At 42.0% G+C, this 23,892-nt stretch overlaps 2 protein-coding genes across 6 annotated transcripts in view; one reads left to right on the top strand and one right to left on the bottom strand.

The window, feature by feature from the left end:
• The window catches only part of LOC147132186 (growth factor receptor-bound protein 10-like), a 37,401-nt gene extending 28,636 nt beyond the window's left edge, over positions 1-8,765 (bottom strand). For 2 of the 4 annotated variants that reach the window (XR_015082062.1, XM_086014406.1), the window contains exons 1-3: positions 8,659-8,765; positions 4,387-4,494; positions 158-293 (exon numbers count right to left, since the gene is read on the bottom strand). Coding sequence is in view for 2 of the 4 variants with exons in the window: in XM_086014406.1 (XP_085870532.1) it covers positions 158-293; positions 4,387-4,437 (187 nt within the window). In the remaining 2 variants the exon portion in view is untranslated. The remainder of the gene's footprint in view (positions 1-157; positions 294-4,386; positions 4,495-8,658) is intronic. The other 2 variants (XM_086014407.1, XM_086014408.1) reach the window with 2 other exon arrangements.
• Positions 8,766-20,766: 12,001 nt separating this feature from the next.
• rpl14 (ribosomal protein L14) lies at positions 20,767-23,807 on the top strand. 2 transcript variants are annotated; one of them, XM_086015439.1, is made up of 6 exons: positions 20,767-20,853; positions 22,300-22,401; positions 22,474-22,568; positions 22,639-22,738; positions 23,000-23,053; positions 23,699-23,807. In XM_086015439.1, exons 1-6 carry the CDS (start codon positions 20,782-20,784, stop codon positions 23,762-23,764), a joined length of 489 nt encoding a protein of 162 aa, XP_085871565.1. In that variant the 5' UTR covers positions 20,767-20,781; the 3' UTR covers positions 23,765-23,807. The 2 variants fall into 2 exon arrangements, with proteins under 2 accessions (XP_085871565.1, XP_085871566.1); XM_086015440.1 differs by lacking the exon at positions 20,767-20,853 and adding an exon at positions 21,344-21,496.
• Positions 23,808-23,892: the final 85 nt, after the last annotated feature.

Genomic DNA, 23,892 nt, shown 5'->3' with positions numbered 1-23,892 from the left:
GTGGGGGTAAGCTTTGTGAGCAAGACGGTTTGGCAGCGAAAAGATTCCACGACTGAACATATGGAGGAAATGGAAGGGGCAATTGTCAGAAAGAGAAACGTGTCATCCATCATCTACAGCTTAAAGGCAGTGATGGACAATTACTGGCCATACTTGCCGTGTAATTTAATTTCTTGAATAGACAGGACAGGGGAGTTACCATGGTGATGTGGCAAGTTTGGATGGGCCGAGCGCTGAAAGCCTGGAACAATCAGCTCCTCAGGCCTGCGAGAGGAACTGCGGTCCATGCCCTCCTGCCAAATAAACAGAACAGGCAGAACAAAAAAGAAAGATGTTTTTGAACTGAGCGTGTCACAAAAGGCCACGCAGCAGTGTTGGATGTCAGATATTTAAGTGAGGCAAAACGCAGTGGGTTATTTTCACAGCACTCGGACAATAGACGGGGTTCACGCCTCTGCTCTGCTCTCGAGGAACACTGAGTGACACACAGGCGATACTTTGACCCTGTAGCACTGTGACTTTGTGACCCGCTGACCTTTTTTCTCTCAGTCCGCCTGTCACACGCTAGCACTTGCGCGCACACACACACTCGCTTCAAACCGCCGCGTATGACACTAGCTCCAGGCAGATCAATCACTCTCCGAGCACACTTCAACCATCGCTCATAGTCAAGTTCCTCATGCATTGGGTAATTCGACGCAGCCTCCAGCCTTGAAAGCTGCAGAGTGAAGGGAGGGAAGAGGGCCAAATCAAAACAAAAAAAAAATAAAATAATAAATAAATTTATACTTTTCATGGAAATTGCAGAACGCGGGTGAATTGTTCCCAGGAATTGCTCGTGGCCAGATGTCCTGCTGCAAATGCACGCACACACACACGTGCATGTGGGATGCTTCGAAAACATCCATAAATGCCAAAAGTATGATTTACAGCTCCGAGAAACTGCAGCCAAAAGTTTTGCAATGAAGGCAACTTGACTAGGCTGCCTGTTGGATGCAGGATGTCGGCAGGCTTCGGCAAACTCTCTCTATCCAAGCCAGATCTGGACCTCTGAATTTGAAATTAACAGAACGTATAGCCGTGCAAGTGCGCACGTACATCATGGAAGCCATTTTGACGAGGCGGACCACTGAATAAACTTTCCCTGACATCAAATCTACTGATGTATTTCAAGAATGTTGCCAAGGATTTGGATACCTAATAACTTAGATAATAAACTGCAAACAGTAAGATCAATCAGAATTGGTGAGTCGCTAAACATCTTACTTTTTGATGTAGCTCGGAACATTACTCCAAGTGACGACGACGACGACTGTGAAACATGAGCATACTACAACTATGTATAGTGAAACCTCTAGTATCTCCCAGTAATAAATTAGAATGGAATTCACTCTGGAAAAGGAGTGCTGTTTAGTCTAAAGTGAGGAGACTCATGTCAAAAGCAGGATTAATCATTGGTAGGGTACGCCCTCGCCAGCCAATCACACGCCGCATAACCATTCCCACGCACATTCCCTCTGCTATATTCAAACTAAGACGATTTGTTATCAGTGTGCGTTATTGTTTTGTTTTGTTTTAAAGACTGAGAGGCTTTGGAAGCAGGACAGGTATCATTGAATGGCCTCTCTTTAAGAGCCCCTTTGCCAAGAGTCCACCGAAGAGCTGCATTGCCCAATAAAGTATCATTGTAAATGTTAAGTCACACACTTGGCCTCCGGATGCTGCCTCGGAACTGTTGCGCTGGTATGAAAAGTGTGAAAATTGTTTAGAAAGAGCTAAGGCTAGAAGGCGGAGTCCATGAATAGAACAACTAGTCTGGTTCATCCGCAGAAACGTTGAAAATAAATTTGCTCGTATCAAATCCTGTTCAGTACTGTACGGTGGTGCCTTGACTTATGAGTGCCTCAACGTACAAGTTTTTCCGGGTAAACTTTAGGTACGCCACCACACGGCTTAAGTGGGGAAAAAATAAAGGTGTACGTGGCCGATGTCCTTTCAGCCATTTATTGATGGGGACAAAAATGGAAAGACAGACGAAATGAAAACGGCGAAGATGCTCACACTGAACTTAGCACGTGGGAAATGGCCAACCGGAGTTGTAGCTCCTGACATCACTATCTAGGCCACGCCCTTTTGTCACACATTAACACCGGAATGCAGTACTACAGAGTGTATGTAACTTTCGTCTAAAACAAATATACAAAAACAGTTTATACATCTACTGTATACATTCTGCGATTATGCTTTTACATGCATACAAAGGTACGTTTCTTCAAAAAAAAAAAGTCACAGGGGCTGTAACAAATTAATGGCATTGCAATATATTTCAATGGGGAAAATTTGATCTACAAGTAAATTAAGTTGCTAGTTTGGTCACGGAGCAAATGAAACTTGTAAGTGAAGGTAGCACTGTAGCATGACAATCAGTCTCTGTTCAAAGAGACAAGAGCTTCATCCACTCCAACGCACATCGAACCAGTTCTACTTTCTCTCAGCAAAGCAACTGCTGTACTTACTTAGGAGCATAACCACAAGACCGAGAGCAAAGTGTTGCCCGGGCGACCAATGCACACAGCTGCTAACCTCTGACCTCAGAGGAGGGGAAGAAAGAGGGAATTGTAGTCCGAGCGCTGAGACGGATCACACATGTTGGACGTTGCTGGCACTCGGGGAGACTTTTGAGCGAGGCGACGTACTGCCGCGTTCGTTCGCCGTTTCCGCCCTTCGGACCCTGTTCGGGCCATAACTCAGCCGAGCTTCCAGCGTGAGGGCTGCGGTTTTGCGTGCATGTTTACGAGCGCGTTTGCACACGAAGACAGCAGTTGATTGACGCTTCCACTGCCTCGATCCAAAGTTCTCACTATGACAGACAAGATACTGATCCTCGAGGAAGACACACCTGGAATGCGGCCCAGACTACCACAACATGCCTGCAGTAATGTTCTTTATAGTGTTATGTAAGTACGTTTAAAAAAAAAAAAAAAAAAATACAGGCTTATCAATTCACACTAACTCTGCAGTCGCAGCCTACACAGAGACTCGGTGGGGTGGAATGAATGTGTGCCATGCTGTGTCATGTCAGTCTTTACATAAAACGCAAACACACACACGCACGCACACACACACAGCAATGTTACGACCCACTTCTCTCCCTCAGACTACCAAACTGTTTTTTTTTCCCCACTAGATGCAGGCTGAAGGAATGTTGCTCTCGACGGGGATTCAATTGACTATTCACTGCAGTCTTACTGGTGCAGAACTGGAACTTTCCTGGAAGCTAAAGCGAACCAATCTCATTTAATGACCCCTCAAACAGGCTCAGCTGTTAGCAGTGACCTTCCATTTAAGAAAGGGGCAGAAAAAAAAAAAATAAATAGTGAGAAGCTAGGCCACCGCTTTCAAAACCGACAATCCCGAGCTTTCGGGCCCGCCGCATAACAAAGCTGCGAGCTTGTTATTGTTGTTGTGCCCTCTATTTATAGACCCTCGCCGTGCTCCTTAGAGAAATTCTTTGCATTACTGGTGGTTGAAGTGGAGAAAATCCTGCAGTCTGGAAACAAAAGGCTCATTCTGCAGGAATTGGACATTGGAAATGGGTCTGATGTGTTGGGAGTAACTCATTGCTAAGTGAGAGGACTCTCCCAAGTATACAGATAAACACACATGCATCGGGGCAACCCAGAAATTCAAAATTTAAAGGAGGATGTATTCTAGTAGCAGTGTATGAAATTAAAGCGACATCCTTTTGCCGATTCATCAATGCACCTTGGCGTCGCAACACAAACCAATCCTGTTATGCCACGTAATCTACTATGTTGCGTTCAGTAACCCTTAAAGAAGAAGTCAACGCAAACCTTTATTTTTTTTTCTTTCAAGAATATGTTCTATGCAAGCCCACTAGTTGAAACAGAGCATTCTGATAAATATTGCGCTTGTGGAATAAGTGTTAATCCAATCGTTTTTAGCCATCCCTGGGAGTGGCCATTTTGTCTTCTGTTAACTGAAAATGACATCACAACTGCTCACAACGACCAATCACGGCTCAGATTCAGAAAACAGGTTAGCCGTAATTGGTTGTTGTGAGCAGTTGTGATGTCATTTACAGTCGACAGAACAATAATGGCCGCCCCCAGAGATGGCTAAAAACGAGTGCATTTTGCTGCTTAATTTATATTCCACAAATCAATCAGAATGCCGTGTTTCAACTAGTGGGCCTGTTGGGAACATATTCTTGAAAAAAGTATGTTTGGGTTGACTTCTGCTTTAATATCCCAGCTCTGCTGTCTTGTCTGATGCAGCAATTTACCGGAAGCTGCTGTGGAAGTGGCTATTGATCTAACAATAACATTTCATATTCTCATCGTTTCCAACCCTTGATCCACTCACCTGATAGTTTGAGTGACACAGGAAGTAGTCAGGGCCTCCCGCTAAGGCCATTTTGTTGGTTCAGCACCCCCTTAGAAGGGAATGACACCCACTGGTCTCAGCAGCACCCTGCACAGAAGCCAAGAAATGCATCGAATTTAAATCCGACACACAGAAAGCAGAGAAAAATAAAGAGTGATCCATTGAGAGACAATGTGAGAAAAGGGCAGCTTAAAATAGCATGGTCTTTCCAGGTGAGGGATTTGTGCTTAACACTGAGCAGAGTGCTGTGTGTTTGGCATACGCTTAAAGAAGGACGACGGGAACCAAACCCAACACCCCGCTCGCTCCCAAAGAGAAAACAAAGTCCGTAAGTGCGAGTGAAGGCGCACGCATGGATGAACATGTGCACGCCAAATCCAAAGTAAACACAGCCATTGTGTTCGATGCACACACAAGTCAGTTCCTAAACAATGCCCGGGGGCTCAAGACTAAATAAGAACCACCCCCCCCCCGCCCCCTACTCTCCATCACCCCTCGACGCACCCTCCTCCATAGCAACACATGACCACTCACCACCTGCAGACCGCATGGCAAGGCAAAGGGGGAAGGGGGGTGGGCGGGGTGTCTGTAGAAAGAGTCGGGGGGGGGGGGACTTGAAATCAGAGTGGGCTATTTTAACTGCACTGTGTAGCATTATCTGTTGTGAGTAAGCAGAGGGGGCAAGTTGTGAGTATGTGAGAGGTTGTGGTTGGAAAGCTGATACACGCACATGTACACACGTACACACATGCACGCACCATCTTAAGTGGCAGCATTTTTTTTTTTTCTTCATACACTTTTTAATAGCAGTTACTGGTTTTCTTATGTGCCAAGGAGTACTAAAGTCAAGGAGAATCCAGAAAAAACAAATCTATACAATGTGAATGAAGTCGTAAAAATAAAAACTTTCAATTTCATGAGCATGGAGTTGTAATTTTGTGAGATTCGGTTTTTAATATTTTTTTTGCAAGAAAAAGGTTAAAATCTATGGAGCCAACAATATACCAGAGTAGTACTCTGTGTTTTTTGTTTCATTTTCAACCAGGATATCCTCAGAATATTACACCATTAATTCAGATTTCTCCCAAGAGACATGGCTTGCCAGTCCAGGGACTGAATTTTTGACATTCATTCATTAAAATTACATCTGCAATCTGGAGAAATTACAACTTTTTAACTTTCCCAATACTCCTTTTGTACTGATGTCTCTATAATGGCAGTTGGGGGAATCTGTTCCCTACCACACGTCCGATCTGGCGTCCAAAGTGAATGGAAAACTGGCTCATTTGAAGGGCATCCACCTCATGAACAACATTTCCCCTGAATTCAAGAAATCTGTAAGACGGATACTTCTCCAGCAAACACAACAAATCTTTGGGAGGAAGCAGACATCCGCCAGATTCAGCGCACGCTAGTCTGCACACAGAGACACACTCACACTGAACTCTCACTAGCTCCTCTCGCTTGCTTGGCACTGCTTCTTGCTCTCTCCCAGTGGGTCTCCATTGTACATAGCATTATATAACGGATATCAGATGCTTCAAACAATATCTCCACCTCCTTCTCAGCCTTTTGGTGCACCCCACCAATTACTGTTTCCACTGGGGCTCGGCTGCTATCTTTAGGTCACTCTCTGCTCAGTGGGAATGTGTACACGCCATTTGCACATAGCCAGCTGATAATTGCAGACTTTATTTGGCTCTCTCGCCCCTAAGGTCGAACAATTTGGAAACTGATGACATTTTTCAAGAAGCAAGCATGTGTCTCACGAGACTTTAGCAAATCTCATAATGGTACTTCACACAGGGACAAAAAGTGGTACTTTTGTCGCTGTCCTGCCTGTCAATATGGCTGAAGTCAACAGTATAAAAGTAAAAGACTGGGGGTAGGCCATCTTCCCAAAACTAAACAGTGGAATTGTTGTGTAAGAGCCACAAACCTACCTTTGTGGCTGACCAGTTCCTTCTGCACCAAAAACATGACAGCTTTCTATTTTTAAGAAAACATGGTTAATCAAATGTATCTAGCCTACTATCTTCACTCATTATAGGTTCAAAAAATTCCAGATGCTCACTCTTGAGGCAACATAATGCAGCACGGCTCCTGTGCAGTGAGGCGCGAGGCGGCATTTTACTTTCTTCTAAGACAGGTGAGCATTGAGAGTTAATATATTTGCTCTCAAGCGATTTTCAATACTTTAGATTGGTGAATAATTTGTAACCTAAGGACAACAGAACACATTTCCATTGGTTCGAAGTGAAAAAAATAAATAATCCAAAATCGAACAAACCACAAATCAACAAGCATCTCTAAAGGGATCGCACTCAACCTTTAGGGCTCCACTGTATATCTCACATGTTGCAGCAAAGGCTTATGAGTCTGTTGACACCAATCAAGCGGCTGGCCAAAAGGGCAAGCCGCACTGCTAATAGGCTTTGAAAGTGAAGCCAAAGCTCAGAGTGCTTGACATTTGCTGACATTTGTGGTTCCTTGTGCAGAGAATGGGACTAATTCAGCTTTACTGGGCCGAACGGGGGAGATCCCGAGAATTAAATGAGAGGTGAGGGCACTTAATAATGCCACACGTGTGGCTCAAGTATGCCGAGCGAGGTTGTTATTGCTTCACCTTTTGGTTCATTCCTGAGCAGGATGACGCAAAAAACTAATGGGATATAATAGGGGTACGGTTTAGTTGTATTTAACTTTAAAGCGCAATACATTTGCATTTAATATTTTAGAAGTGTTTGTTGTCAAACATTTATTCAGATATATTTTTTAATTTAACTTTCACATACAATATTGAGCTGGTACATTATGTAAAAATGTTTGTTTGTAATGTTACATTTTATGCCCCATTTGCATCATATCCACATCCACTTAATCCAAGGAAACCCCCTGCTGTAAACTATGAACCACTGCAATGCTGCCATTGGTTGCGACATCTGCATGCACCTGCACAGCTCACTAGTTAAAGTGGACAAGCTTTCAAAGCCTCGTGTTAAGCCTTCATGTCACCTGATCTTAAACATACCATAATGCTATGGGGAGGCGGTTATGTGAGTATTGTGCAGAGATTAGCCTGCATTGCATTCTTACAAAAAGACTGTGTGTTTAAAGTGTCTGTACAGGGCATCCCTTAAGTCTTTTGATATGAGTTATTGAATTGAGCTCAGGTGAGTGAAGCGACCATCACATCACAAGTGTTGAAAATCATATTAAAAATGCGTCAATACTACAATTGAATAAAAATGTTGGAAATGTAATTTTGTTAAAATGTATATTTTGCCCTATGGGGACTTTAGGGACACCCAGTAGATTATCACTGGGTTGGTATGGCCAAAGATACTATTTATGCTATATTAAATGTGTGAGAAAAAAAACATGACGCAGCCATCATTATTACATATGATGAGCATGGTTGGTTGACATCATTTAATAACACCTCCTCCCTTTGTAGAATTACACAACAGCGATTAAGACACACAAGGCTCTTAGCCTTGACACATTTGGGGTTTCAGAAAATGCATGTGCTTTTTTTAACTTTAGGAAAAAAGCCAATAATAAGCCTTAGGCCAATGATTCCTAACCTTGCGTTGCAAGACATCAACAGGTGTGTCGCAGGAAATTATCCACATATCCAAGAGAAAAATAACTTTGTGTTCAACAAAACAAACCCAGGTTTCCCACAGAATAAGTAAATGTTTGTGTAAATGATACAAGTCTTAATTATTTCTGCAAATATACTTTGTGTTTATTTGGTGGTGTGTTCTTAAGAGTTGTCTAACGTAAAATACGTGCCTTGTCTCATAGAACACAATACATTTACTTTGGCTGTGCAGCTATTTTTGACAGCAGCTTAATGACAGGCCATTATTGTACACGCCATGCTGTTGCTTAACTGTGTTGCATATTAATCAATGTCAACATTAAAACAAATACAGAGACGTAACTTTGAACACTTCTTTGCTGGCGTTTTCCAAGTTTGCAAGCTTTGGGCATTGCATTCTCCCGCAAAACGAGCTAGCTTGAGCTCATTTCGGTTGAGCTAAACAATGTCAACAACACGTTTCACCCCATTATGCAATTCTCGGTGTCATTTTAAACTCAACCACGTCGCTCGTGTCACACGCAGCTATCTTCTCGCATGCAAACGTTTAACATTTTTTCCCTCACCTGTTTGCTTTTAAAACGCCCCGATCAGAGTTCAGACAGGACCCTAGCTAAGTTGCTATACGGTAAATAAGTTCTTACGATTGGGGGAAGCGTCGTGAAGCGTTGCAGCGGTGTCCGGGAAGAGCGTCGAAGGAGCCGGCGAGCCTCAAATGTCTTCCTATGGATCTCCACACGCTTTGCCCCCCTTTCTCCCCTTTCTCCCCTTTCTCCCCTTTCTCCTCCTCCTCCTCCTCCTCCTCTTCCAACTCTTCACCTTGTCCGCCTTCCTCCCTCCTGCCCTACCCACCACCACCACCACCACCACCACCACTACCACCCCCGCCCAGAGGCGCTCTCCTCCTAGGACGCACGAACGCGCGCGCTCACGCTTTCAGAGACCCGCGCACGCGCAATGACTTCACCGCCAGCTGACGCGCGTGCACGCCATTTCCCTTCCCCTCACTGCACCGTTTTATTTCTCAAACGTACACATACAGTATGAATGCTGGGAGTCAAGCATTCTTCAGTCATACTTGTAGCACGCAGTTGTCAACTCGTGCACAGTTTTGCCTCACTAGTAACATGTGCAGGTAGTTGTCCTATTATTAAGCCAAAGTTTTACTACTTGTGTGCAGATGTGTCAGTAGTGGAAAGCAGTGGTGGAGAAAAACATTACACTACTAGTATGACAATCGTTCTACTAAGAAAGATGACCTACGAGTGAGAACAAAGAGCATACTAACTAGATGGACTAATGGAATGCCCAAGATACTGAATAAAAGCTCAACAGGTTTTCTATAGCATTCAAGATCAATTGTCATTGCATTGAAAGTCACACATTATGTATAGAATCAAACTGAAATGAGGTCATCCTCGCCGGCCAATCACAGGACACAAACAGTATAGTCAAATAACAAAATCAACAGTGGGCCCTGACATGATCCAAAAATGGCAAAAAGGCAAAAAATGTTGGTTTTTTTCAGGTGGTAGATTTTCATTACAAAATGTTTCAAATTCCTAAAAAAAATCCAGATTTTTCAAGCTGCTAAAAAAAACACTTTCGTTTAAATATCAATATAAAATTGCAATTGATGAAAATACAAAGTACCGGGTACAATAAGTGCACTGGAAGTGATGCTTTGTCAAAGTGGCTGCAACTAACCCGTTTAAAAGTTCATTCACAAAAACAAAAACAAAAAAAAAAACACTTGACAAATAATATTTATGTAGCCATTAGTTACTTTTGCTGTATTAAACTCTCTATTTCAAAATTGAATCAGCAACACGATTGCTTAATAATTTCTGCAGCAGTGTTTTTTTGTCATAATAATCTGCACATGCTGTAAGCGAGTAGGCCCTGTGTTCAGCCTTCAGTCGATGACATAATATTGCATTACACATCTCATTTTCAAATGGAAGAAATATGTCACTATGTTAGCTTACACTACTTTGGTGCATAAGTCACCACAAGCCAGCAAAGAAGCATTAACAGTCACTAAACGTTCCCAGCTCCAACCCATAATACGCATGCCATTGATGTAATATTATATCATTTGGAGGCCTACAATTGTTTAGAACTATCATAGCTAATCCCCGACATCTTCTCCCCTTTCAGACATCCATCAGCCAGTGATCACATACGAACTCCACACTGGGCCAATCACAAGTCTTCTGAACCCTCCGCCCTCGACTAGCTGTGTGGGAACACGTGCTAGGCTGGCTCGCAGATAATGTTGCATGTTGCACGAATGTAATGATTTTATAATGTCTATAATGGAGGATGTGAGATTAGCGCGAGTGCTTCGAACAATGATATCATAAAGTGAGTGGGATTAAAAAAACAAAACACTGAGACCACTTTCAAGCACAGTGCCTTCCAGGAAAGTCTGCGCACTTTGAAGTAATATTCCCCCCCACGCTCGGTCGGATGACTGCAGCGTCCCACTGCTCTGTTTGCATTCATAGGTCGTGTGTCATAAAGTTACGCAATGACAGAAACAGCTTGATCATTCCCACCAAAATGGGTCAGTCCACAAACACATGGGCCTGCGCTCTGTTTTCAAAACACAGAAGAAGCGTGACTACGTTAAAAAAAAAAAAAATTCTCAGGACCCTTGTTGGGAAATAGATAAGCGGGCCAGATGTGCTGTGGGCTTTGTCAAGGCCGCGGGAGGTCCACTTGACACACATGCAGAGGAGTGAAAAAGGATCATGTGACATGAGTAAGTCTGAGCATACGTTTTGGATGTGCAATCCAATAAAAATGCCAGAAACAGTTGGGTATGACACTCACCACATTGTGACCGGTTGACGTCGAGCCATATGGAACTAGGTCACCGTGACGCTCTGTTTCGGTTTGCATATGTGTGTTTGTTTTCACTTCCAGTGTTGTTCCATATTGTACATGAGCTTTTGTGTACGCATCCCCTGAAACGGGCATTGGGGTTGGGGGATGTTATTGTAGCAACACAAACAACTGTAAATACAACGCACACACAAAATGCTCATCTGAGGCCACGAAATACTAATTTGTGCCCATGGATTAAGTATAATGTGAGCATGAAATGCAAACTACTAATATTGAAAACATTCCTGGACGGTAAGCAAATGGAGCGCACCTTCTCCAGAAGATGGGAAGGGAGAATTACCATATTGACATTTTTAGCGAAGGTGTGCTGTATTTGCTTAGCCAGATGTGTAAGTTGTTCATGAAAGTGATATCAAAACAACTAATGAATGTCGTGGTGCCCACATCATATTGATTTTGTTTTCACAAATGTGTATTTTGTGCACGATTTACCTAATTTGTGGACACAAATTTGTATTTTGTGCAACTCTAACATCTATATTTGACGAGCACACAGGACTAGTGATGAGCATGTCTGTTCAGGATAACTGCCTAATGTGCGTGTGAATAAAATGATAATAATAATAAAAATATCTAAATGCGCTTTGTGATTGGCTGGCGACTGGTTCTGAGTGTATCCCGCCTCTCGCCCAGATGGTTTAGGCTAAGTGAGGATAAGTGACTTTGAAAATGGATGGATGATAAATATGGATCCATCAGAGTTGGCTGCTTCACCACTTCACAATATTGCTCAGGTTTCAAAGTATATATACAGTTTCTTACCGTCTTTGGATATCTCCATTATACATTTTGAAATGTATCCATCCATCGCTTGTCCTCATTCGGGACCAGGCTGAGGTGGGCGGTGGTGTCCCGACTACCTTTGGGTGAGAGGCAGGGACAAATGACAATTCACAATTACATTCACACCTCTGCACAGTTTAAAGTCTTGAATTATTAACCTAACCTGAATGTTTTGGAATGTGGGCGGAAACCAAAGTGCACACAAGCAGAGAGCATGTAAATTCTACCAAGTTTGAGCCAAAATCCGAACCCACAACCTCTCAACTATGAGGCAGACTAACTAATCACTACCACACCGTACTGCCTATTTTTAAATGTATTTATTATTCCGATTTTATTGGAGTCCATTTTTTATTTTTTTTCAACACAGGAAAAGGCGGTGAAGGATAGGAAAACACTGAACAACTGTGCCAAACTAGTATGACATAATGGTCATAACGATCATGAGTCACAAAATAAAATTGTGTGATGAGGTTTCATCTTTTTGAGGAATCAAAACAACGAAATGATTTCACTGACATTTCTCGTGTCATGGCATTGCTACGTTATATGAAATCTAGCATTTAGAGCAAGACGTTTTTTGTTTTTTTCTAAATGACATTCCTTCCCTCCTCAGCCTAACCTTAACTACTCCCCTGAAGTAGTAGCTGAAGTCATGTCTTTTTGATTTGGGCGAGTCAAATGAGGTCTTTATAAACGAGTGTGAGGCAGTTCTTTTTTTCCAGATCAAACACAGAAATTATTAATAAGATGTCGTATATTTCACCGCAGGCTCAGCTGTTGCCAGGTGAATATTTGGCTTGGCCGGACACATAGGATGGAACGCCACCCTTCCATCTGGCACGGATGCCCGGATTGAGTTTTGAGGAAAGCATGAGCAATGTTCCACCAGCACCTGCAAGTCTTTTCTTTTATGAGCATACAGGAAGTGGGAGAAAGAAATGAGCAATAATCATTTGAGGAATTTAATTTCTCCTCAGTTTAATCACTCGCTGTGCACATAAATAAATCCTCAGTGATCTGGCAGCCAACCGGCTTTGCCAACTAAGAAGAAATACGGCAAGGGGTGGATTAGTGATTTCAGCATTTTTCTTATCAGCATGTATTTATCACTCAACTACAAATGGGGGGAAGCATTTATTGAGGGGAGGCTTTTACATGTACATTTTTGGAATAATATCAAACAATGGTACCAGTATATTACAATTCACATATCCAAAGTGAAGAATTTCTCCTCCCTTCTGATTAAAGTCTGCAAAGGCCTGAATCTAAAATATCTCTAAAGATTATCCTGAGAGATTATCCTGTGGTGCGGGGCGTGTTGAGAGTGATTTTGTCAGGGCCGGCCGGCCATAGTAGATGTAAAATATGTTGAATATTTACGATGGCAAATCCTTATACATGTGTGTGGACAACACAGAGTTAACCAGAAGTTGGGCAATTCAGATGTGGTAAATATTTTAAGTTTTTCAAAGGTGAAAATTAGTTTTCCCACAGAACTAATTGTGCCTTGTATTGTCCACCAATTTATAGCAAAATTGTTTTGGAGCAAACAACTTGCTTGAGCTAACTAACACACGCTCGTATCCCCCCTCAGAGGTCAATCTTAGTTGGCGTCTGGTTTGGGGGACGAAGTTGCGCAATAGTCCGACGAGATAATCCATCGTTCTGTGTGAGATGCATCGCGTTGGTCATTTCGAGCACACCCCAAACAATAACGTCCGAACGCACAAGCCGATTTCTTCTTCTTCATGTGGGGTCTCTCACATTTGAATAATCGGTTAAAAACGTGCGTGCCTCGTTCTAATAGTAACACTTGTTCCACCTCCTTGTTCTCTTGAAGCCTCTCCTTTGTCTTTTTGAAAATTCCTGTTGTACATGGTTCCCGACTCAAGGTTTTGCGCAGGAGGAAGGCGGACAGTTCCCTCCCATCATGCCCATGGACCTCTTAGGATATCAGCTATCTCCTGCCAAAAGACGAGCCTATTTATAGCAACTCTCCGAGGATCCAAACCACATTTGTTTAGGTCAAGGCTGAGCTCACCGTCCATTAAAACAATCTGGGGAATCTCGAATGACTCTTGCTGCATGAGGAGGAGGAATTTGAGATAAAGCAAACAGATCTCTGGTGACCCTCCTGATGGAAACAAAATAACGAGCCCAGCTGACGGAGGAGGATACTCATTTCAAGTTGATAAGTGGACCAGAGTAGTGTGCATGCAGCAACTTGGAGCCAGGCTGTTGAACGTCGGCCAAGCGGGAGCGGGGGTGATTAATGGAAATGTCAACTTTAAGACAGAGAAGCCAAAAGCCCTTTCGGCTATTTCGTGTCCAACTTAATAGACTTTGTACACACTGTTACTCATGGTTAAAAAAATAATAAAATAAAATAAAAATAAAAAACAGCAAACACCTTGTTCCGTGAAGCATTCAGCATTCACTGCAAAGTTGCAAAGTGAAATCCCGGCGTTGCATGGACGCAGTGGGACTTTCCCTCAAAAGTGGCATGGAAAGGTCAAACGGGCTTTAACCTGGGCAGCGTGGAGTGTGTAAGACCTTGGCCCGGCGGACTGTGGCTGCTTGATTGGTCCCAAACCCTGCTGACAAGGTCCAGAACATTCCATTTCCAAAGTCATGACTCGGTTTCTGAGAACAGCGAGAACAAAATCCAACAGGAAGTGTGTGGGGGGGAGGGCGGGGGGGGGGTTGTAGCAGGCGACGTGTGTGTGTGTGTTCTGAAGGCCGTGCCTTAAACTTTAGTTTCTCAAGGACTGGCGCTGACCCAAAACTTGATGTATCTGCTCATTATTTGAAGATAGATAAATCCAGAGAAAGAATAACAGTGCATCAATAGTCCCAAGTCTCATTAAGAAAGATTTTGTCCAGTATGTTCAGTAACATAAAATAACATAAATATCTAAATAAATGCATTTAGTTTTTAAAATATTCATTTCAACAAATAAGATAATATCTCTTCCAATTGTCTATTTATGTAAAATGATTTAACCCCTTATTCAATACGACCACTTATAATCCATTTTAACAAGCCAGTTTTATTTATATACTACGAGGCTTTTGAGGAGATAGCCACAAAGCTCAAGATGTTCTTATGTAACCGCTTACGTATGCTTGCCAATAGAGATACGCTTTTACGGCAGCACCAGTAAAACGCCGTTGGATAATAAACTCACCCTACAGCTTCAGCTATCTTATCTGATTTTCCTTTATTTTCGTTTGAATTGAGTGCACTGAACAGTGGTGACCCTCTTCTCCTTGTCTGACAGTTTAGAATGTGAAATTGTTGCTTGCATTGTTTCTGACTGTGATGTTTTCACTACGCTTAGCCGGCAATTCTGCAGCCTGAAGCTAAACAAGACAGCATGTTAATGCGTATGCAGTCGTCGTCAGTGGGCGGCTTTGTGTCAAGTCATGTGATCGACATGCGGCCACATGCAGCTGCGGTTTTCACTGCAGACCTCAAAACTGGAGAGACGGACTTGAAATGCTGTGTCACACTTTTTGCATCGAGATCTGCTACAATGACGTGAAAACGGAGGAACACGTGGAGTCGGTCCTGCAGTCTCCACTCTTCTGGGACGACACTTTGGAAGATTTTGCAGTGTGCTTGAGGGGATTTTTGTCCAGTCACAGTGACATTTGAGATGAGCACTCAAGGATGTTAGACAAAAGGGCCTGTCCGTGCTCCAATCTCTGTTGTGGCCCGTTTTAAAGGTGCTTGATAGAGCTGATTTCTGGGCTCTCAAGATTTTGCACACAAAGTTGGAAATGTCCAAATAGCTTTGGCAAGATGAAGAATTACTGGGCTCCAGGGGGTCCGGCAGTGGTTGAAAAGGTTAACACTTTTGTCCATAAAATGTACATTTTTATGACTATACCGCAGTCCCAGTAAACAGTATTTCACAGAGGTTTCAAGCTTCTTGGATGCTGCTTTTATTTGACCCATTCATCTAGCATAAACCACTCCCTAAATGGACTTTGTCACTTGGCTTCCTGGCAAGCTCCTTTAGGACAAAATGTTCACAGTAACCACATACTCTTTATAACTCAGCTCCTGTGGCTTTTTTTTGGGGGGGGGGGGGTGGTATTGGGATAGCAAATAAAGCCAACTTAACACTAAATGTGACCTGTAACTTGCATCAGCATCCACATGCACTGCAAACTACAAGGAAAAAAAATAAAAAGAATTGAATGAGAACTTCAAATGACGTCTCAGAATTTTGACCTAGCCGAAAATTTGGTGGATATTTTCAATTGCAACTTGTCACAAAAACAATCCTTAAAAAAGGCCATTTTTCCCCCACACAAAAAGCTTCCGAAGGCTTCATCTGATTTTCAAAATTCTTCCTTCATTGTACTCAGCTTGACATGGCCTTTCCAAGCAGACTTGCATGTTGACAGATTTTAATTTTTGGGATATCCTGTCTCATAGCTACTTAAAGGGTTATAACACGCATCATCGATGCTATTCATTAGCCAGTCTACAGCAATTTGCATTGTTGACATTAAGGATAGCAGATAGCTTGTTTCAAATACAAGATGTGTAAGGCGCTTTGGTTTTTGTTTAGTTTGACAGTAAACTTCAACTGCGAGTGGCGTAGAGCCACTTTTCAAAGAATTGCTCATATTTTCTGCCAAATTGCTGCTTGTTGTGAAGTGAGTGTGTTGAGTTCAGCACTATCTAATGCTCGTATCGTAACTTTTTGCTAGCAAGTCAAAGCAAAATAACGTCTGAGGGATGGCTTAGATTTTGGAAAAATTTCAAGTTGGGTCACTTGTAAGTCAAGGTTCCACTGAACCTCTCTGGAGGTGTCGATCAAAAGCGAGCATATTAATGCTGTGGAAGAGGATTTTCGCAGGTACTGAAGCGTCCAGTGAGTATAAATTGAGAACATGTGGTGACCAGGGTTGGGTAAACATCAGCGCTGATAACCCTGAGGGCAACTTGGCCATGTTGATGGGCTTATCTCCTTGTGATTGGCTGGCAGCCAATGAACACAGGACATGAAATCATCTAAAGCCTCTTTGTGATTTTTTTTTTCTGTGAGTTAGGGAATTGCAAGCTGTGCTACAAAACGTTTCAGTAATTCCATTGCAGAATGGTAAAATACAAGAGCACATGAACCGAAATATTAAAAATTACAACTAGTGACCTTTTTGAGTCACTTACAGTGGATATAAAAAGGTCTACACACACCTATTCAAATACTACGTTTTTGTGATATAAAAAAAATGAGTCCGGGATAAATCATTTCAAAACCTTTTTCCACCATTAACCTGTACATCAACAACAACCTGCACACACCCAAAAAAATCATTTCGACGGAAATTCTAAATAAACTGATATAATGTGCACAAGTGTGCACACCCTCTAATGACTAATAAGCAGCTGAGTCGCCTTGCCATTATTTAAAGTGCATTTGATTAACCCCAAATTTCAGATGTTCTAGTAGGCTTTTTCTGATTTTTCTTCTGCCAAGCAGATGCCTGAATGTTCCTTCTACCTTGTCTAAGGCCCCAGTCCCAGCTGAATACAAACTATTCTGTACAGCTTTTTTGCGCTGGATCTTAATGTTGTATCAACTGTGTGTATGTGGCTCCGAGCGCAAACACACGTCCTTGGATGACATCGCATTGACGTATGTGTGTGAGCATGGCTCAAGTCCCTGGACCATCCTTCGCCTTACATTGTCTCCAGAAGGCAGGCGCGTCATGTAAACAGATTTATGTCCCAACAAAATGAGTAACGGTACAAGTACGCACGCAGGCACACACGAGGCAAAGCGAACCTCTAAATATAGTCACCCTGCGGTGTTATTATCGCCGTTGGGGCCATGCTCTGTTATCTCTCACCCTTCACTCCCATTGTTTTACAATTCCAGCAGATGACAGCTTCACTAAGCCCGGGGCCTGTTATATAACACCTGCGACTGACTGTGGCTGCTTTGCGCTGTTTTCCAGGAGCAACACTTTATAAATTATTTTTGGGTTGGTTTAATGTGCCAGGGGTGGAACAAGCCACCACTATTTGCTTGAGTCATACCTCAAAAGTCTCTCATGCTCTTTTAGGCTAATTTAGGCAAAGGGAAATGTAATTCAAATTGGATTGAAAACTGTTGCTTTGAAGAAGAACAACATATTGGGCAGAATTTTTCTATCCTCGCTGAAATCAGCCTGTAAGGGGCAGGCCTGTCTCATGCAAATACGCCACTGCTCAGCCCGCTCCCCGTTACATGTGTCAATAAGAGGAAGGCTTTCATTGTAATGATAACTCTGTGCAGAGCTACTTGTTTGGACCAGAGTGTAAAAAAGTGCAATGTTGCTACAGACAAATTCACCTATTTGCATTTTGTGCTCTTTTGTTACATCGAAAAATGCCACAAGATGGCGCCAAAGCAACGGCTAACAGATACATCTCCACTGAGATGTTAAAAAAACATTTGTAAGGCTAAGCCTATATTTTTTTAAGGGTAATGTTGTAAGATGAGTTTGAAATGATATTAAAGTGTTTGGGATCACAGTTTGTTCTATATTTATTGTTTAAACTACTTCTATAGGCAAATTGTGATCCTTTTTAGGGTGGTGCATCAATTGAGGTTTTTCGAGGCAAGGATATTTACGCAAATAGAGGCTGGTTACAATTTTCTTTATATCTTTTTATGTATTTTAGATGTTGTTATTGTATTTATTATTTTTCTGTGTGTTTATTTTTTGTATAGGCATTTGTTAGATGATTCCCTGACTAGGATCAGGAATGTACAGTATTTGTTTTATTGAATAACCTTTTTCTACTAAACTTATGTGCATTTTAAAACTACACCTTGGATGTGCACCTGTAAAGAATTTCACATTTCACTGAATATTTCAGAAAAATATTAACTCATTCACGCACTAACACACAATTGGCTACAATTAAAATTGACACATTCCCACAATGATACAAGCGTAAAAACGTTTGCAGCACTAACAGGTCTTACATGAAATGTTTTTGGAAATACACTGTATGTCTACTTGATTCAACCTGAATTTGAGCCATTTGAAGTGGTCACATGTTCCCCTGATTATTTAACTCTAATAAGTTTAAGGGGTCGGGAACACTGAGGATGGATGCGCTCCCATCTGTTCCATGTACAATACAAGCTTGTTTTAATGCATCATAGCTTGATTAAACAAAGCCTACACTACATCAGAGATGATTTGTCAAACAAGCATTACTCAGATTTTCCAGACATGAAACACCAGTGTCAGCTTCAGTTAAAATATTACTCTCTAACTGCAACCATCTGTGCGTGTGTATGTGTGTGTGTGTGTGTGTGTATGCGCATGTGTGTGCATGTATTTGTGTGTTTGCACTCACAAGCGTAACTCATCATCCGTGTGCATTCGCGTGTTCTGAATCATGCTTGAACGTCTTTCCAAAGCCGCTTCCAGGTACGTTCATTGGATCTCTGCTCAAACAAAGATTAGAGCAGTGGGTTGTGCAAGGTTTCACATTAAAAAAATGACCATCCACCTCTGCACGGCACCAAGTGCCCGTGTTCTCATCAGGGGAGGCTGAGAGGTCAGACAGGATTTCCCTCACCACCACATAAATATCAAACCGAGAACAAACATGTTTTTTTGGGAGAGGGCAACAGGAAACGCCAGACAAAGCGTCTGTGACGAAGCTGAACCGGGAACGGGTTCTTGAGAAATGCAGTTTTGTTTGCCTCTGTTGACCTTGACAACGTAACAATCAACACACAGCATGAGTAGCTATGAGCTTTGAGTGGATATTATGTAAACACGCATCAGCCACTTCATTAGGTACACTAGCACAATTCAATGGAAAGGTAGCTACTGGCACCTGTAGGCCGGATGCATTTGATCCAGCCTGCCATGCAAGTCTAAAACAAACAGAACATGAATAGAGTATAAACTAAAAACATGTTTTCCACAAATGCTTCCAATAGGCAGCATATTGCTGTAGAGGTTTGCATATCTGCCTCACAGTCGACAGGACTCAAGCTCAGGCCCTGCTGTGTGTCGTTCACACGGTCTCCGCGTTCTTGCATGGGTTCTTGTCCATAGACATGCATTTTCGGTTAATTGAAGACTAAATTGCCCATGATTGTGAGTATGAATGTTTACCTACACGTGTTCTGCGACTGGCTTGCAAGCAGTCATGTAGGCCGCCTCTTGCCCAAAGTTAGGTGGAACAGGCTCTAGTTCATCCGTGACCTTATTTGGTACAAGTGAAGTTAAAATGACGAGAAACACTGGTGGCATCAGCACTGTGCCGAGTTCTCAAGTGTGAATCCCTTATTGGTGTGTATATCGCTTTAACAAAAATCACGTGACCAACACAGGAAGTGTGTCGTTTGGTCGTGCCTGTCAAATTGTGTTTATAAGGAAACAAACTGTATCGACATGTTGTGGGTTTGTTGGATGGAGATTGAACACTTTGGTTAACAAAATCCCATACATAAGTTACACGTTTCTCTAAATTTTATTCGATACATTTGTTATGTATTACATGCTCATTTGAGCCTTTACACAAACGAGCAATTTTGAACTCTTCTCATGAACAACTTCACTCAGCAAACAAATGGAGCAAATACAATATACAAAGATCATATTTTAAGTACAAAACCAGCAATTGAATAAAGATTTAATATTATTTCACAGGCTAATGTGGGGTCAGTATGCAAGTTGTTCCATCATATTTTCATATTGTTTACCCGCATTGATTTTAGATCTACAGTAGAGGTCACTATTGAGTGACCACCGCAGTGTCAATACAGTGTCAACACGGTTTGTTAAATGTGTCGGTACACACTTTGAGGCATCATCATCCCATCACTAGTGGATAGTACATTGTCATACTTCTCGTTTATAAAGGAAAACGCAACGTCGTGCGAAAATACACTCGCATGCACAACACAACACAACAGTTACTTTGGTTGAGTTTCCTATCAAGTAGACATGCTGCGGTCGACTGGTTAGCACGTCCGCCTCACAGTTCAGAGGTTGTGGGTTTGATCCCGGCTCCGGCCTCCCTGTGTGGAGTTTGCATGTTCTCCCCGTGCCTGCGTGGGTTTGCTCCGGGTACTCCGGTTTCCTCCCACATTCCAAAAACATGCATGGTAAGGTTATTGGACACAAATTGCTGATTGGTGTGATTGTGAGTGCGGATGTTTGTCTCTGTGTGCCCTGCAATTGGCTGGCAACCAATTCAGGGTGTCCCCCGCCTACTGCCCGAAGACAGCCGGGATAGGCTCCAGCACGCCCGCGACTCTTGTGAGGATAAGCAGTATGGTTAATGAATCAATGAATGAATAGACATGCTGCCATCTTGTGTTTCATCTGTGTAGGTAAACGAAAGCATGGGAATGTCATAGCATATATTTTCGCCTCTAGGAATCCTAATATGATGCATGCTGTTATTCAAATAATAACCATAAAACAGTAACGAAACCACACCTGTCCAAACAGAAAGAACTCCACCCAGCTGGACTTAATGATAGCCATTGGCTACAGCATGTTATTGTTATCACATGTACAAGAAAGGGAAGAAATAAAACTTCCTAATTCGGCCATATGAAATGTTGATTATAGGGGAAAACCATTTGAAATGGACAACATTTACTAATCATAAGCGGCTAAAATATTTTTTTTGGAGCCCGTTTTATAGCTTTAAACGTTGCGCATGCGTACAACCTAAGCGGACGTGACGTTTCCTCCAGGCGGAAGCTGTGTCGTTCTTTCTGCTCACAGTCTGCCATCATGGTAGGTCTCCCTTTTCCCGTTTTTGCATTTTCAGTACGACGTTTTTTTTATAAACGCGCTGTCCACTTTCTACAACAGCGGCCATTTGTGAACTCAAAAACACTCTTACACGTTTCATCGAATTGTCGAACGCCACTGCGTACGTTTATTCGACAGTAATATTTGTCGGTAAAATGTCGGCACTCTAGCGCAGTACAACGTGGTCCAGACTGTAGACGGGGCCGAGAGCACGCCCGCTAAGCTAAATGGTTTCATCTTAAAGTAGTGACTTCAACCTTAATAATCATCATAATCGTCATTATATGACTATAACCATAACACGCTTCTGTAGTAAATTGCACGATCTCGTTAGATTTGTCACTCATATCGGGTACTTGTAGGCGGTTCGGATGTTGTAGCTAGCCGATGTTAATAGCGACGTACTGTGCTTCGAATTTATTACGTGTTGCTGAAAGATCAAACTTTCTAGTGACACCTTTACACTTTAGTAAATTATGATAGATAAAATGAAATTGTACATTAATGATCAGAGCTACCGCACTATTGACACTGATCGTACTTTATGTACATTTTGGCCCTCATGTTTTCATGTAATAGCATAAACTTTAAATGCACATAATCTAAAGTACAACGAACTTTATACTCATTTCTTACAAGTAATTAAATGTCTAAGACAATAATTTCCACTTTAAAAATAGTATGCCAACTTTAAATCAGATTGGAAAAAATATGTTCTCTCTCTTGCTTATTTATTTACTTATGTTGAAGTTTGTGCATTTACAATGTGATTTGTACTTTCTCAGGTGTTCAAGCGCTTCGTCGAGATAGGCCGTGTTGTCTACATCGGTTTCGGACCTTACGCCGGCAAGCTGGTGGCCATTGTTGATGTCATTGACCAAAATAGGGTGAGTACTTGACAAAAAAAAAACTTTGTATGGCTTAACAAAACATAATTGATTGTTTTGTCAAATTTGCAGGCTCTTGTTGATGGTCCGTGCACTGGTGTGAAGAGGCAGGCCATGCCCTTCAAGTGCATGCAGCTGACAGACTACGTCATCAAAGTACCTCACAGGTAAGAGCGAGTATGTGTGTTTTACCATTTGTCTCGGCTGAAAGTGCACAAAGTATGTGCTTGCTCACAGTGCTCGTCAAAAGTTTGTGAGGAGAGCCTGGGAGAAGGCCGGTGTCAACGAGAAGTGGGCACAGAGCAGCTGGGCCAAGAAGATCGAGGCAAGAGAGAAGGTAAAATTGTTTGTCAAAGCTATTGATTATTCAAATTGGTTCGCTAGGAGTTGAGAATTCTGATGATGCAATAAGAAAACTTCAGTGTTCTAAAACCATCTTAGATTAGAACGAAGCGTGACAGCTATAGTTTGCTATTTGCGTGATACTATTTTGTCATTACAATGTTTTTTTTTTAATCCCCAGCTCCTGGGTTTAAGGCATGGGCTGCATATAACTTGACTTTTTTTCTTTCTTTTTTTTAATCAAATTGCTTTGCAGAGGGCCAAAATGTCAGACTTTGACCGCTACAAGGTGATGAAAGCCAAGAGGATGGTAAGTGAACTGAAAGAGTGTCTACATTTTGATTTAAAATTTTGCAAAAACACTCTTGAAACCTAATAAATGCATTTGGCAAAATGTGCTACAGTCCAGTGAAAGCAATGTTGTACTTTTTGGCCTTAATCCCCAAAAATATGTTTGATGCAAAGACAGCACTGCTCATCAACAAAAGAACACCCGACCTTCAGTTAAATGTGGTGGCAGCGTTCGTGAACTTTGAGCCTGTTGTTCCATGCTTCTCTACCATAGAGCAAAAATTAAATAGAAAGAGGCCACATATTGTACACTTGCACTACTAGCACTTGGTACTGCTCTGTACATCTGTAGTCATAATATTGAGGCTGATGTTGCTTCGATCTGTGATTGAGGCAACAAATGTGTAAACGTGACCAGAGATTTGTTTTAACGTTATTGTGAGTGGACATATTTTTTTGACTTTGGCGGAAGGAAGATTGCAACACTTATGTTGAATGTGTCATTCTTCCGAACAACTCTACCGATGCTCTTTGCACTCATTTAACTAATGGCTAAAATGGCTCACTTTTATTACTTTGGGTGAAATTAATTGCAATTGGGGGATTTAACCTGCAACAACACGGGTTGAAGTATGTCTTTGTAATTCAGAACTTCTTTTTGCAGAGGAACAAGATCATCAAGCACGAGGTGAAGAAGCTCCAGAAACAGGCCGTGCCCAAGAAGAAGTGAAAATATCTATTTTTTCCAAATAAACATTCTGATTGGTTCCATGCATTTGTCTGGCTCTTTCGACATTATGGTTTTAGTGGAATTCTTTTGATAGTGATTACCTTTATTTTAGTTTACAATACAGTACA

Source organism: Filicampus tigris, chromosome 18 (genome assembly GCF_054856515.1).
Source record: "Filicampus tigris isolate MCC_2025a chromosome 18, RoL_Ftig_1.0, whole genome shotgun sequence".
NCBI lineage: Eukaryota > Metazoa > Chordata > Actinopteri > Syngnathiformes > Syngnathidae > Filicampus > Filicampus tigris.
Note: the sequence above shows the minus strand (reverse complement) of the source record. Positions and strands in the feature narration are given on the sequence as shown.

Bases quoted from the DNA above. Each gene is read 5' to 3' on its own strand.
- rpl14 (XM_086015439.1), top strand. From the start codon at position 20,782: ATGTTCTCCCCGTGCCTGCGTGGGTTTGCTCCGGGTACTCCGGTTTCC. The intron at 20,854-22,299 runs GTAAGGTTATTG...GTACTTTCTCAG, and splicing joins ACATTCCAAAAACATGCATG to GTGTTCAAGCGCTTCGTCGA. The intron at 22,402-22,473 runs GTGAGTACTTGA...TCAAATTTGCAG, and splicing joins ATGTCATTGACCAAAATAGG to GCTCTTGTTGATGGTCCGTG.